We start from the raw sequence: 16,750 nt of genomic DNA on the forward strand, positions 1-16,750 counted from the left end.
CCCTGTAACACACTCAATCCCCATGTTCTTCTCACAAGTGAAATACTGTACAAAGTAAACCAAAGCAAATGCTGTCAACTAATTTTGCCTCTGAGGAGGTGCAGAACAGCCTATTCTTCCTACCTTCAGTCATAATACCATCAAATAAATAAGCAGTTCTGGCCTTCCTCAGCTTGTCACAGACATGCTAGGTATATGAAACTGTGTCACGACAATAAAAAAAGTGGTCTCTTTTTTTCCCATGATACAGTTTTGTAGGTGATGAGATTCCTCCCTACACCTCCTTTTTCTCCCTCCTTCCCCCCCCCCCACCATTTCTCCCCATATCATCACAGCATCATCGTCCTTTACTAACACTTATAAGTTTAAGGCATTGTAGATATAGGCAAAGACAAAAAATCTAGTATCATACTGTCAAGGTATATTTAGCCGGTTCGGTGGGAATCCTCCTTTTAACATAGCTTTCCTTCCCAAAAAAAACACGTGATCTTACAGTGGGTTGTGAAGGTACTGACCCCACATAACTCTATGCTGATCAGACCACACAATGGATATTTCCTTTTACTCAGTCATATTTTTTGCTTCTAAAATATGCATATTATTGCAATTGATTTTCTAAAACTAGAATTCAACCTGTCATTAATCATCTCTATGATGGAAAATTATAATTAATTAATTATTATTAATACTTAAATTATTATCAGAAAATTATTAAACTAACATGAGAATTTTCTTCTTGGAACTAGATAAATGTATTCTAAAGATTTCATGGAAACAAAAACACTTAAGAATATCCTGAAAAGTCCTAGAAAAAGGGAGGAGAAGTTGTTAACAAAAAGGAACTAGGTCTACTAGTTACTCAGACATACTCTAAAGTTACGGTAAATAGTATGGTGCTAGCACATTAACAAGCAAATCAATAGAAAAAAAAACTAGACTCAAATGCTCTCAAGAATTCAGGATGATGAATACACCAATCCTTTCACTGGGAAACAGGATGTTTAATGGATGGTTAGTAGAAAAACCAGATGATCATAGAGGAAAAAAATGGTAGTCAGATTTCTACCCGATTTTCCATGTTAAAATAAGCCCCAATGTGTCATAAGTGAAACTTCCATAATCTAGGGAATGTATCCCAAAGAGTGTGATTATTGTTGTTGTTGTTTTATTTTCTAAAAGGGAGTGTGTTGTGATTAAGAGAGTCCACCCAACATATAGGAAGTGGGCATCCCACATCAGAGTACCTCACATAGTCTCACCTGCATTTTTTTTAGGATTTACAGAGAGGAGGAAAGACAGAGAAGATCCTCCATCCTATGATTTCTTCCCCAAGTGACCACAATAGCCTGAGCTTAGCCAATCCAAAGTCAGAAGCCAGGAGCCTCTCCTAGGTCTCCCACGCAGGTGCAGGGTCCCAAGGCTTTCAGCCATTCTCAACTGCCTTCCCAGGCCACAAGCAAGGAGCTGGATGGGAAGCAGGGCAGCCGGGATTAGAATCGGTGGCCATATGGGATTCTGGCGTGTTCAAGGAGAAGACTTCAGCTGCTAGACTACAATGCTGGGCCTTCACCTGGACTTCAAATTCAGCTTCCCACTAAGGTATCTGAGAGCCAGCAACCAATAACCTGTGTGCTTGAGTGACTGTCACCTATAGGAGAGACTTGGATGGAGTGCCTAGCTTCTGGCTTTATCCTGGCCCAGCCTTGGATGTTATAGACATTTGGGGAGTAGAGAACAGAAGATCTCTCTTCCTAACCCAACTACCATCCATGTCACTCTGACTTTCAAATAAATAAATGTTAAGAAAAAAAAAAGTATGTCATATGCTCTAAAACTTAAAAGCTCACTATATCCATAATGTCTTATCTCTTATTGTCAAACCCTCGTATTTGATTTTTTAAAATTCATTTTATTTATTTGATGGGTAGCAAGACGGACAGATGCCCATCTGCTGACTCATTCTACAAATGCCAACAACAATTTTTGCTGCCAATCAAAGCCAATTACAGCAAATACTAATTATCCAGGTTCCCCATGTGGGTGGCAGGAAACCAACCATCTCAGCCATCACTGATATCTCTCGGGGTCTAAAACAGCAGGTAGCTGGAGCCAACAGCCCAAGCTGTTATGTCCAAGTACTACAATTTGGAATGTGAACATAACCCCCTGACTATTAGATCAAACAAGACGGATTTTTTTTACATATTTCTTGTTTGTTACTGTCCTTGTTTTCAAAATGTACCTGAATTGATTGTCAAAGTATAATTTAGATGCCAGAGAGTCACAAAAATATCTCTAAAAAGATGCATAAAATATAATCTAATAAATGTGTTAAGAATATGGCAGGGCAGCTATCTAGCTTTTGATGGGGAGTGGCTTCATGAATTCTTATTACAAGAATGTTAACAAATGATTATTCTTAAAAGTTCAAAGTTGGGTTTATCATCTTATTTTCATAAAAATTAAATAACTAAAGACTTGGTAAAATTATAAAGTACTGGGCAAGGGGAAGACCAGTGTTATTCTCCTTGTCTTAGGAATGAGCAGTAATCCTATCAGTACCATACCAAACCCCTTCATTAAAAAAAGACTTCATAAAATCAACTCTAAAAGCTCTTATTTCAGTAAATACACAATATCACCATTTCCCACCACAAACTAGAGGACAGTATTTTCTACTCATTTTTGAAAAAGGCCTGATTTCCTTAGTAAAAGAATCTTTTAAAAGGACCAAAAACCTAATACAATAAAGGGCATAGGCCATAAAACACAGAAAAGGAATTACATACGCCTCAAAAACTAAAGACGCCTAATGTCATTTATAGTAAGAAAACAAAAAAGAAAATCATAGTGAGGTAATAGTTTTCACTTTTTCAACTGGAAGTTTAAAACCTTTAAGAATACATGGTATGAGACAGGGTGTAATAAAATCTACACTAATGTACCCTGATAAAAGTGTAAAGTGTAAATGGAAGGTAAAATTAACAATACTAAAAATCAATAATACATCTGCCCTTTCCCTCAGCAATTTTCATGATATCATCTATCACCTAGAGCACTTGTGCAAAGACATATATATAAAAAAACTTATTACTCCATACACCCATGCACTTTTGCATACACGTAAGCAATACAAATACACACCCACAAACACACATTTCTATCTGCCGAGAATCTCTGTCAGCACCCCAATCTCTAACAGTAGTTCTAGGAAGACAACTGCACATCCAAGGATTAGCAGAAGAAAAGATCCTTACATATCACTGCATATAGTTATACAGCTTTTGAATTTACTAGGTGTATACATTTATTACCTATAAATGTACACACATATATAGTAGCTGTATGATCATACTTAGAAAAATATGTTTTAAAAGTTAAAAAGATAGCTGGCATTTAAATTTTTCGTACTTTGCTTTAAAATATTTAAGAGCAAAATGGAGCAAACACAGGAAGTGTATTTGACTTTATCATCTTCTCCTTGGACTGGGAAACACCTCACAGCCCACATCCCAGCTTTGTGCTGTTCTGTTCTTTCAACTCACCTTGGCATTGGCAGTATCGAAAATAGTTTCAATGAGTAGGATGTCAACCCCACCATCCAGAAGGCCTCTGGCCTGCTCTTGGTATGCTTCAACAAGCTCATCAAATGCTGCAAAAAATCAATCACATTCAGTTCCTCAGTATCTCTGAATGATTCTAGGCCAGTGGAGTTCAGATTTGGCCCCTTGGAACTACTGCTGGTTTACAATGCATACTTAAAGGACAATACTACCTTCCAGAAGTAACCAAATGAAAAAATATGCCTATGATGGAAGATAAACAAGTAAACTGAAAATGAATATTTTTTTAAGATTTTTTTTTATTGGAAAGGCAGAGTACCTTTTTTTTTAAGATTTGTTTATTTTTATTACAAAGTCAGATATACAGAGAGAAGGAGAGTAAAAAAGAAAGATCTTCTGTCCTCTGGTTCAATCCCCAAGTGGCCACAATGGCCCGAAATGAACCGATGCCAAGACCCAGAAGCCTCTTCTGGATCTCCCACATATACGCAGGGTCCAAAGCTTTGAGCCATCTTCTCTACTGCTTTCCCAGGCCACAATCATGGAGCTGGAAGGGAAGTGGATCAGCCAGGATACAAACCAGTGTCCACACTGGATCCCAGGTGTGCAAAGTGCAAATTTAGCCACTAGGCCATCATGCAAGGCCCTGAATATGGATGTTCTTAAATATTTACTATATAATCTCTACTTTCCATATTTGAGTTGAAAAGTGAGTAGGAAGGTGTGGGAATTTCTTGCACTATACCATTTAATCTCAACAACTCGAAAATGGATCAATCGTCATAGATCATCTATATCAGCCACTAAGAGTTGAGTGTGAGAAGCTTGAAACATCACAAGTTGAGTCAGAGACCCTTAATCTCTGTGCCAAGGCTGCAGAGCATTTTGCTCCTGCGCTTACACAAACTCTGTCAGAAAGGAAAACTGCCCAATGGGCAATGTGAATCTCAAACAAAAGGTATTCGATTACTCCCATGTAAAATTTGTATTTATCTATGTCCACCTAAGAAATAATCCTTTCCTCTTATTAGCTTTCAACCAAAACAGGAAAGGAAAAAGGAAATGAAATGCTCAGTTATTAAATCAAGAAGTTCTAAACAACCAATTTATGTTTGCTCTGTTTCTCACCTTACGCTATGTAAGAGTAAAAGAGGTTCACTCCCCATTTCAGGTTTAGACCAAAAGACACTGACCACACATAAGCTCAGCTTAAATAACACTGAGTTAAAGCGTGGTACCACAACATGCAAAAATCTGTCACCAAAAGCCTGCAAATGGTATTTCCTAAAGTTTTCATATACATAAAATCTGTTACCACTACAGTAGCATTATTTATTTAGCTCTAACATTTTAATTCTTGCTTTTATAGTCTCAACTAAAATTTCTGAATTTTTTTTGTCAAGCTTTGAATCAAATAGGCTTACACAAATGCACAAGTTTATAATGCTTGTATCTTTAGACTGCATTCTGATAAATTAATGAGCTACCAAATAATAAACCATGCCTGGTATCTAACTTTTCTCAGCTCCCTAGTTTAAAGCTTAATTTCAGTTGTTTACTTCCAAAGCTGATAAAGGAGATCTGATATACTATGTATATCTGATAGGAAATTAAAACAATAAAGAAGTCTTTTATGAATTTTTACATGGATGAAGTCACAATAATCCTAAAGCATACCCTGTTGTTAATCTCATTTCATACATTTAAAAATTACAGATGTCCAATGCCATTGATTATATATGACAAATACTCACTGATGTTCCTGTAATCTGGTCTTTCCACAGATGGAGACACAGAGAGTGTCTTATTAGTTGGGCCCAGAGCTCCTGCTACAAACCTCTTAATTCCTTTGAGAAAACAAAAACAAATGTGAAATCTCTCAATAGTTCCTTTTTCTTAATGATTTATTTTATATATTCGAAAGTCAGAATAACACAAAGAGAAAGGGGCAAAGAGCTTTCCATCCACAGGGTCATTCTCCTTACAGCTGCCTAGTGTTGAAATAGGCCAGGTCGAACCCAGAATCAGAAACTTCTCCTTGGTCTCCCATGTGGATCTAGGCCACTTGGGCCATCTGCCACTGCTTTCCCAGGAACATTAGCAAGGAGCCAAATAGAAAGTGGAACAGGCATACATGATGCTGGCATTGCAGGCAGCAGCTTTACTGGCTACATCACAACACTGGTCCTGACAGTTACATTTTTTTGTTGTTGTGAATCATTAGACTATGAGATTTTTCTTAGAACACAGATCTACAGTCCTTTATTCACAACTCAGAAATCCAGAAAGTACGTAAAGACCCCAATTTTCTCCCAAAACCATTTGATAATAACACTTGACCTCGACTGAACTAACATTAGGCTATGTGCAGTCCTTAACCTGTGGAGAGAGATGATTCATTAATTTTGCTGATCACATAAACTAATCCAGACCTACTGGGAAACAGGTACATGTTATTATCGGGCATAAAACTGAATTCTTACACAGATGACCTCAAACTGTTTCAGTAAGTAATCCTTCAACCGACACAGCTATATCTGGACAAATTCTTTTTAAAGAAATCTTGAAAGTCCTGAATTTAACAGTGGTTCTGCAAAAGTGCCTCACAAGAGCATTCAACTTAAAATGTTCTCTAGTACTTTTACAGTAGGTTCTTCACTGGGGGGACTTATTAAATTGACTTTAACAACTATAAAAGCTGAAATGGAAGTATGAAGCAGATCAAATTTTATTTTAATAACTCTAATAACCTTCCCTCCAGTTTAGTGTCCAGGTGCTTTTAAAATAACCTGAGATGTTCCATTCATTTATATATAATAGCACAAGCCAGGGATGATACTGTTCATAAGCCTTAGTGATTTCAACCACTCTATAACTGGGCTATGCTTGACAGCTGAACTGGAGAAAACTACCACCTACTTGATAACCCAGTTTCTGAAAAGGTTATAGGTCCAAAACTTTGTCTTCCCCAGAGTGATAATGTGAACACAAGAAAAATGCCTTTTCCTCTCCCTGTACTACCTGGTTAAACATCTTACAACCTACAAATACTAGTCTATGAATTTCTATGGATTTAAGCATTATCACTCAGAAACAAAATTCCAGTAAATTGCTTTAGTCTTCATTAGTATGCTGTGTATTACTTCACTGTAATTTTGCTTTATATCTTTGCTGTTGCCAATAACTTCACATTTCCAAATCTTAAGGGGCTCCATTTATTTCTTCTATTCCAAAGCCAGGGCCCAAGTGTTCTGATGTTCTGATGATAGCCAGCCAGATTATTTCAGTCTCAGCAAGACTGAATCTAACTTGCTTCTGTGTGCTGCAGGGTCTTCAGGACACCAGAAGTATAAAGGACAAAATGCTGAAAGGACATGCTTTCTTTTTTTTTTAATTGAAAAGTCAGACATACAGAGAGGTGAGAGAGAGAGGGGAAGATCTTCCATCTGATGATTCACTCCCCAAGTAACTTCAACGGCCAAAGCTCAGCTGATCCAAAGCCAGGAACCAGGAGCCTCTTTAAGGTCTCCCATGCAGGTACAGGGTTCCCAGGCTTTGGGCCGTCCTCGACTGCTTTCCCAGGCCACAACCAGGGAGCTGGATGGGAAGTGGAGCTGCCAGGATTAGAACCAGTGCCCATATGGGATCCTGGCAATGCAAGGTTAGGACTTCAGCAGCTAGGCTACCACACCAGGCCCAAGGACATGCTTTCTATCTGACTAAGCCAATCATAGCAAGAAAGGTACCTTTAAAAGGAAGAGACTAAAAACCATGACTATAATCAAAAGAGCCTACTGCTACTTTAGTAACTTGATAATATGCTTCCAGAGAAACACATATTACTTTAGCTGTGAATACACAAGTAAACTGGACACCACACTGCAAAGTCAAGTCACAGCCAGCAGCTCTGTGCAAGAGCACAGCTGGAGGCCCGGGCTCCCAGGGTGCATCAATTCACAGACACAATGAGGGCCTGATGACGGGACTGCAGAGGTAACCCATCAACAAGCAAAGTGCCCTGTCTGTGGCATTACTGGTAGCCACAGATCACATAAGGAAAGCCTGCAATAACTCTAGCACCCTGGTGACTGGGGAGAAATGAAAGGATTCACCCATGCAAACAGAAGGAACACTGCTGACCTGTCTGGAGAGTCACCTCCTCGGCAGCTTTCCGGGCCAATCTCGCAGAGCACCTGTTCATCCTGTAGGCCTGAGAACATCAACCACCAACATCAGCTTATGCTTCAGCCCTCCATAAAAACAGTAAGAAACATATGCCGATCTATTACCCAGTTTTACTCACTAAAACAAGGGGGGGAAAAAGAATTAATCTGAAATCAGCTGCTGCAGTCTTCAAAGGCAGGAAGGAAAGACCAAAATTTTGGGAAAGCACTTTTAGACTCTTCTCTCTCACCATAGTGAGCTGAGGTGATCAAGAAGAAAGCAGAATAATGCAGAAAAAATGAGCAGGAGACCCGAGCTCTAAGACTGGCTCTGTCATTGCCTTCCTGGGCAGCTCCACCAACAGTTCCTCCAGGACTTCATTTCCTCCCCTGTATAACGGCTGAAATCAGTGATTCTCAACTTTCTGTAACTTAGGAACCTTTCCCCAATTTGATAAAGAAACCTCTCACTGGAACAAATATTGTCTTGAATTGAAGGAAGCTCATGGACCTTTGAAAAATCTTTGACAGACTAGATCAAAGCTCCTGGACTTGTGGTCTTCACAAGCCCTTCCAACCCTATGTGCCTTGGATCCTCCTGTCAGGGATCTAACAAATGAGAACCCCTTAAATGGGGAGAAGGCAAATCTACACCGCTGCCTACTTTTAAAGTGTAATTATTTTAACTGTACATACTTCTTGGCTACAGTGTGACAATTCATTACATGTATTTAATGTGTGATTAAATCAGGGTAGATACCAGTATTATTCCCTTGAGCTTTTCTTTAAAAAAACTAACACTTTATAATTATAATTATCTATGTATGTGATGTTCCAATGTATAAAATATGTACTGATACTGTCAAGGTAATTAATGTTTCTTTGCGTTCTCATTACTTGTGTTTGAAGTCTTCAAGATCCTCTCTTCTATTTCCTTAGAAAATATGTAACAGGTCACTGTGAACCGCAGTCATGCCACTGTGCTGACTCAGTGCCCCTCATAGCAACTTCCTCTGGTCTTGATTTCCTTCACTGCACAATGGTTAGAATCAGGGATTTTGAACATTTCATAGATTACTATCCTCCCAAAAACTTGATTAAGTGCCACAAGTAACAGTATTGCAAGTAGACGTCCTTGTCTTGTTTCAGATCCTAGAAGAAATTTCAACTTTTTCCCATTCAGTATAATACTGACCTGTCACATACAGCTTTATTATTTTGGAGTGCATTATTTTTTTTAATATTTATTTGCTTATTTGAGATGCACAGTTAGGGAGAAAGAGAGAGAGAGAGATACAGGGAGACACAAAGAGAGAAACGTCTTCAAATTGCTAGAAGTAAATCTGCCGGTTTACTCTCCAAACAGCTAGGGCTATGCCAAGCCAAAGTCAGAAGCTCAGAATTTGCAGGGCCCAAGCACCTGAGCCATCTTCTGCTGCTGTCCCAGGTGCATCAGCAAGGAGCTGAACCAAGCAGAGCTGCAAGGACTTGAACTGGCAACACTCAAATGGGATGCGGCACTGCAGGCGGTGGCTTCACTCATTACACTACTGCATGAGGGAAATTTCTTTCTTCTTTTCTTTTTTTTTTAATAAGGATTTTCTAATTTTGCTTGAAATCAGAATAATGGAGAAAGACAGATAAGGAATGAGAGGAAGATCTTCTACCCACTGGTTCACTTCCCAAATAGCCACACAGCCATAGCTGAGCCAATCTGAAGCCAGGGCCAAGAGATTCTTCTGAATCTCCCGCATGGATACAATGGCCCAAAGACTTGAGCCCTCCTCTGCTGTTTTGCCCAGTCATAAGCAGAGAACTACACTGGAAGTGGAATAGCCAGGATATAAACTGGTGCCCATGTGGATGCCAGCAACACAATGCAGGCAGAATGCTATCCCACCGTACCAACCCCAGGACACTGTTTTTATACCTAATTTGTTCAGTTGTTATAATGAAGATCCTATAGATTGTGTTCTTCATTATGTTGATGTGACTTACTGCATTTATTGATTTACAAATGTTTAACCGTTCTTGCTTACCTTGGATAAATTCCACTCAATCATGGTATATGAACTTTATGTGCTGCTAGATTTGCTATTATTTCATCAAGAAATTTTGCCTCTGTGTTCATCAAAGTATTGATTTTCTGTCTTCTTTTATTGTTATTATATCTTTAATTTTGTTCTACTGGTATACAGCTATGACCATTATTTACATATCAAGTACCTGTAGTTTTTTTGCTATTGTGTCTTTGGTTCTGTTTAACCAAAACACAGTCCTAGCCAGTATTTACATATCATAGATATAAGCAGTTACAAGAGACTGCATACGTAGTTAAGAAACCCTAAGGTATTTACTCCCAGTCCTTTAAAGCAACTGCTGCCTTGAAGTATTGTGGAAGTAACTAAAACACAACTTTATTTTCTTTCGATAACTCAAGAAACACCTGATCTCACAAGATCCCAATAATATGAGAGAAACCAGTGTACAGTACTCAGAAAATTTACAAGGAAACAGATGCAGGTTTGTGTTAAAATCCAACACAGAAACAGGGCCTTTAGTGTCTATAAGGTATTTCTACATTTTACAGTTTGGGTCCAGTACAATGGATCAAATGGCTAAATCTCTGCCTCCCAAGCATTGGCATCCCATTGGGGTGCTGGTTCATGTGCTGAAAATCCAGCTCCCTGCTTGTGACCTGGGAAAGCAGCTCAGGACATCCCAAAGCCTTGGGACCCTGCACCCACGTGGGAGACCTAGAAGTTCCTGGCTCCTGGCTTTGGATCAGCTCAGCTCCAGCCACTGTGGCCATTTGGCCAGCAGAGAGATGATCTTTCTGTCTCTCCTCTCTGTATATCTATATTTCCAATAAAAATAAATACATCTTTATTAAAAATTTTACAAAATTTTAATATCATGTTGACAAAGCATCATGTTGACTAAGAGGAAATCATATCTGCCACCCATATCCATTAGGATAGTTATTGTCAAAACAGAAAATAACAAGCAGTGTATTCGAATTCTGTATACTGTTGGTGGGATTTGCAATAGTACAGCTGCTGCAAAAGAAAAAAAAGCGTGATAGTCTCTCAAAAACTATAAATAAAAGTATATGACTTAACAATTCTATTTGTGGGCCCGGCGGCGTGGCCTTGCGGCTAAAATCCTTGCCTTGCACATGCCGGGATCCCATATGGGCACCAGTTCTAATCCCGACAGCTCCACTTCCTATCCAGCTCCCTGCTTGTGGCCTGGGAAAGCAGTCGAGGATGGCCCAAAGCCTTGGGACCATGTACCCACATGGGAGACCTGGAGAAGGTTCCTGGTTCCCGGCTTCGGATCCGTGCAGCACCAGCTGTTGCACTCACTTTGGGAGTGAATCATCAGACGGAAGATCTTCCTCTCTGTTTCTCCTCCTCTCTGTATATCTGACTTTGTAATAAAAAATAAATCTTTAAAAAAAATTCAATTTGTGTGTGTGTGTGCAAAAAAACTGAAAGCAAGGACTCAAGCAGACACCTGCATACACATATTTATAGTAGTACCATCGTTTACATTAATAAATGATCAGAGGCAAAACAAATGTCTACTGGCAAAAATAGATACAAAAAGAAAATGTGGTATGCATGTATAGCGGAACATTATTCAGTCTTCAAAAAGGAAATTCTGATATATACTACAAAATGGATAAATCATAACATTATTCTAAGTAAAATAAACCAGATAAAAAGACAAATGCACATGATCAAATTATATGTAGTACAAAGACATTGAAATTCATAGAAACCAGGCCAACATGATGTTATTGTAAAGGCTCAGCCTGTGGCACCAACATCCCATTTGGGCATCGGTTCAAGTCCTGGCTTATCCACTTCTCATCCAGCTCCCTACTTATAGCCTAGGAAAGAAGCAGAAGATGATTCAAGTTTTTGGGCCCTCACACCCACGTGGTTGACCCAAAATAAGCTCTTGGCTCCTGGCTTCAGACTAGCTCAGCTCCAGCCTTTGCAGCCATTCAGGGAATGAACCAACAGATGGAAGACCAACCTCTCCATCTTTCTCCTTCTCTCTATGACTCTGCTTTCAAATAAAAACAAAATAAGTCTTAAAGAGACAGAAGTTAGAATGGTGGTTGCCAAGGATAGTGAACTTGAGAAAAAGGGGAGTCACTGTTCAACGTATTTAAAGTTGCTGTTTGGACTCCCCTGGTGGGCTGCAGCTCTCACTGGTGAGCATGACAGTAAGTCTTTGGGGCAGACCAGGCTGGACATGACAGCAATGCCATCAGCATACATGTGAGCTGGGTCTAGAGGTGGGGCAGACTGATCTAAGCCACAACACCCATGGGTGTGTCAAGAGCCACGTGGCACACAGGATGGAGCAGGCTAAACTGTAGCACATGTCAGCACATGCAAAAACCAGGAATGAGGGTGAACCTGGTGGGGAAATGTCCCCTGGTCCAGGTCGCCCAGACTTGGTTATGGAAACGTGCTAATGCGTGTGAAGACTAGACTGTGGTGGGTAGGCCAGGCCACAGTATCCACTAGTTCACATGAGATGGGGTGTGGGGACAGATCTAACTAGGCAGTGCACCCACCAGTATGTGCATTGGTTGGTGCAGGACCTCACCTGACCCTGCACTGCCTGATGCACACAAGACTCAAGTTAGAAGTCATCCCAGGTGAGGTGTCTTGGGGCACTCCACAACTAGATCACTGAACTCAATCCTGGCTACAGAGAAAATTACAAGATTTGTGATATGACTTTGGAATGCATGTATCAGTTCTGGGCCATCCTCGGTTGCCCATGCAACCAAGTAAACATGTAGTGAACAGTATGCCCCTATGTACTCAGGGGACATGACAGATAGCTCATCTAGTGCAGCAGAGGACATCAAATGCCACATCCTAGGACAGAATACAAGCAGGACAGACAGCTCTCCTGGCAAGCTTTGCAGCAAGTGTCTGGGACTGTGAAGGCACTAAGGTAAACACTGTCAACCAACAGACTTTGACAAGATTTTCCCAACCCTGGAGCAACGAAACTGACGTCTCAGAACTACCAAATGCATTTATTTTTTTTTTTTTAATTGTTGCTTACATTGTATTATGTAGTACAGTTTTATAGGCGCTGGGGATTCTCCCCACCCCTCCCATACCCCTCCCCCCATGGTGGATTCCTCCACCTTGTTCCAAATGCATTTAGGTAGTACCCTCAGAATATTTTTTCCCACATCAAGGTCTTTAAGGCATCATTGAATGACACAGTTTTGATAGCAATGCGTGATACTCTCTCCTCCTCCCACCCACAGATAAGAAAAAAAACAAAATATTTATCCCACCCATCTTCTTCCACCCTACTCTCCACACGCTGATGTGAAGACCACATAGGCAGGCATTCCCCAACTGTGTAAACAATATTAACAAAATAAAAACTTCAAAAATAAAGTTTCCGTTTTACAAATGGATGACAGTGATGATAGCAAAACAACGTAATGTCACTGAACTCTACTTAAAAATAATTGAGAAAATAAATATTACATGTATTTTACTCGAATTCAAAACAATCTGCCAGCCAATATTTTAATAGGCCTCAGAAAACCATGTACTCAGCCAAAGATCATGTCTTTAGCAAGTAACTGTATAATAAGTATTTTTATTTGATTACTTCTTGCCCATAGAAGTAGCCAGTTAGGAAATAAATGACCTGTTCATAAGAAAGAATTAAAACTATTCTCCCTGTCTCAATAACAACAAAATAAACAAAACAAAAATAAAGATAATGAGGTATTAGTTTGCCTCTGCAGCTCCAGGTGGTTTTCTTACTGGCCATTACCAATGCAGTAAATGCTCACAAACTTCTTACATATGAAGGAAAACGTAATTCTTACCAAATGTTCAAGGCCATAGTCAGCTTGGGCAATGCTAGTGCTGCTGAAAGTATTTGTCTCAATAATATCTGCTCCAGCCAGCAAGTAATCCTACAACATGGAATGGAAAAAGTCAACTTTTAAAGCAGCAAGAGAAGCACAAGGTATTCCACAGAAAGACATGGGGTTAATAGCAGCACAGAACCTGAATTCAGGCACAGTTAACACAACTAAGGTTTTACACACTGCGTCAAGTTCCCTAAAGTGAGCCTCAACCTCCATATGTGTAAGTATGTACAAACAGGCAGGCTGCTCAAGATGACACAAGTGTCTGCCATTTCAGGGACATGCAACAACATTACTCCTGGGCCCCTAGCCTGTCAGTATGCACACCGAGAAGTATAATACCTCTAACGTCATGAATCCTGAGCACATCTTTTTCACCCCCCAATGATCCAACCTTCACTTACCGGACCTTTACAAAACCCTGGAACTTCTGTGCCCTGCTGTTAGAAATCAGTTTTCCTGGTTTCACTCTAGATGCACTACCTGATGAATTGATTTAATCTCAATCTGACTCTCTTGATTTAATAATTGCGAATAAACACAAGTGTCCCTAAGCTGATGAACAATGCTTGCATAAGAATTAGGAAATGAAAAACTATACATATATATATATTTTTAAAATAAATTGTAAGTCACAAACATTCCAAATACCTTTTAACAGGGAAAAACATATCTATTTTGTTACATGTCACTGACAGTAAAATATATACATTTATATATGCTGATGCTGGAAGATAATGAATTAAAAATAAAATAGAAAAAATGGAAAGCATGAAATCTTTGAGTTTATACATTAACAGTTCTACAAGCTTTCTACCCACACAAGTGTACACACTCACAGAAACATCTTTAAAAGGATCTGGGAAGACTGTACTAACTAGTAATAGTAGTTACCTCTGGCAAAGAAAATAGCAATTTGGAGTGGCAGTCAAATCAGAATTTATTCTTCTTTATGGGCTTTTTTTAAAGACATATTTATTTTTGCTGGAAAGGCAGATATACAGAAGGAGATACAGAGAAGAAAATCTTTCATCTCCTGGTTCACTCTCCACGTGACCATAATGGCCAGAGCTCAGCCAATCTGAAGCCAGGAGCCAGGAACCTCCTCCAGGTCTCCCATGCAGGTTCAGGGTTACAAGGCTTTGGGCCGTCCTCAACTGCTTTCCCAGGCCACAAGCAGGGAGCTGGATGGGAAGTGGAACAGCCAGAACATGAACTGGCACCCATATGAGATTCTGGTGCACATAAGGCAATGATTTAGCCACTAGGCTATCACACTGGGCACTATGGGTTTGTTTTTTACAAATGAATTAATCAAAATGTAATATTCTTTAAAAAAAAAACATTAAAAACAATTCTAATACCAAGGAATAAGCTGTTAAGTGAATGGTGACATACAGATACACAGATATGTAGATACATTTACAATTTACTAAAATCACAAAGCCATGTTTCAGATTATTCAATGCTAAAATAAGCTTAAAAATACAAATCACAAAACAATAAAAGATACTTTAAAAAATTGGTGGAAAATGCTTACTATAATGGATTTTTTAAAAAAATTTTGAACCCAAGATAACTTTTTTTTTAATTTCACCAACATAGGAAGCTCAAATGCAGTTCTGGGCTACCAATTTCCACTTCCTTCAGCCATGGCTATTCAAGTAACTAGAAAGTGCTTTTCAAATAATTTTTTAAAAAATACAAAGTATAGAAAATCAGAACAAAATATAAATTAAATAATGTTAACAATGTGAATGACAGTTATGTCTTAGCATTTTTTGACAGATGAGAGGTGGCTTCCTGTGTCAGAGATGGCTTCTTCTGTGTTCTCACATGGTGGGTGGGCTTCCTTTATAAGGGCCTCTCATAATACACCTGATACTGGTACTGGGTGAAAAGGAATCTTGGGAAACACAGGCACTGACATCATAGCAGCATCCCTTTGTTAGTGCTTGAACGAAAATTGGCACCCCAAACTCATGCAGACATTTAAATTCCAAAATCTGGGGATGGGGCCATGGCACAGTAAGTTAAGCCTCCACCTGTGGCACTGGCATCCCATCTGGATGCCGGTTCAAGTCCTGGCTGCTCCACCTCCCTATGTGCCTCAGAAAGCAGTAAAGGATGGCCTAAGTCCTTGCGCCCCTATACCCACATAGAGACCCAGAAGAAGCTCCAGGATGCTAGTGGCAGCATATTGAGCCATTTGGAGAGTGCACCAGCTAATGGAAGATGTGTGTGTGTGGGTGTATGTGGGTGTGTGTGTGTCCAAATCTGACTTCCAAATAAAAATAAATTAATCTTTTTAAAATAATTTTAAAATAATAATTCCAAAATCTTACATTACAGGTCTATGGATTAAATTAATGGTTGAAAGATCATGATGGAGACTTGATCTTACTATGGAGCCTGAAAGAGGGACCCTGGGAAAGTGATGGGCTTGTATTAGGTTATTAGGGTAGAGCCCAAGCCCAAAACCCAAATCATGCTATGTGCCTGCTGCGTCTCTCTACTCCCTGGTTCCTCATGTGAAACCATCCACATGTGCTCCCCGGACCAGCTGAACTAATGGGGACACCCAATCCTGGCTTGTGACGTTCTAATCAAATTGGAAGCTGAAATGAACCTTCTTCCTTCCACAAAGAGCTGACTAACACATCTTTCCACATCCTGAGTTCTCCATTTGCTCTCCACAGTGAGAGGACACAAGAGAAAATGGCTGTCTGTAAACCAGGAAGCAGGCCTTCACCAGACACCACGCCTGCTGGGTCTTTTTCCTTCAAAAACAGTGAGAAATAAATGTCTGCTGTTTAAGCCGCTCAATCTGTGGTAATGTTTCATGGGAGCCTGAGCCAAGACACCACCTTTTAATAGTTCTTCATAAGGCTATCTCAGTGACTTAAATAAGGTACTACGTGTAAAATATATTAAATTTTAAATTAAAATATTAAATTTTTTGTTCTTCACTGAAGTTTAAAACACCTTAAGGTCAGAAAAGCCAAATGCTCACTAGAAAACATAATTTCTATTTGGTGCCTAAGAGCTGCTTTCTGAATAAATCCCTCTTTCTTCTAGAAACACCTTGG

At 39.5% G+C, this 16,750-nt stretch overlaps 1 protein-coding gene across 2 annotated transcripts in view; it reads right to left on the reverse strand.

The window, feature by feature from the left end:
* The window catches only part of MTR (5-methyltetrahydrofolate-homocysteine methyltransferase), an 89,984-nt gene that overhangs the window by 65,457 nt on the left and 7,777 nt on the right, over positions 1–16,750 (reverse strand). For both annotated transcript variants that reach the window (XM_040967869.1, XM_040967870.1), the window contains exons 3-6: positions 13,617–13,706; positions 7,704–7,773; positions 5,318–5,410; positions 3,546–3,652 (exon numbers count right to left, since the gene is read on the reverse strand). In XM_040967869.1, coding sequence (XP_040823803.1) covers positions 3,546–3,652; positions 5,318–5,410; positions 7,704–7,773; positions 13,617–13,706 — 360 coding nt within the window. The remainder of the gene's footprint in view (positions 1–3,545; positions 3,653–5,317; positions 5,411–7,703; positions 7,774–13,616; positions 13,707–16,750) is intronic.

This window comes from Ochotona curzoniae, unplaced genomic scaffold, assembly GCF_017591425.1.
Source record: "Ochotona curzoniae isolate NIBS_2020 unplaced genomic scaffold, NIBS_Ocur_1.0 scaffold_4683, whole genome shotgun sequence".
NCBI lineage: Eukaryota > Metazoa > Chordata > Mammalia > Lagomorpha > Ochotonidae > Ochotona > Ochotona curzoniae.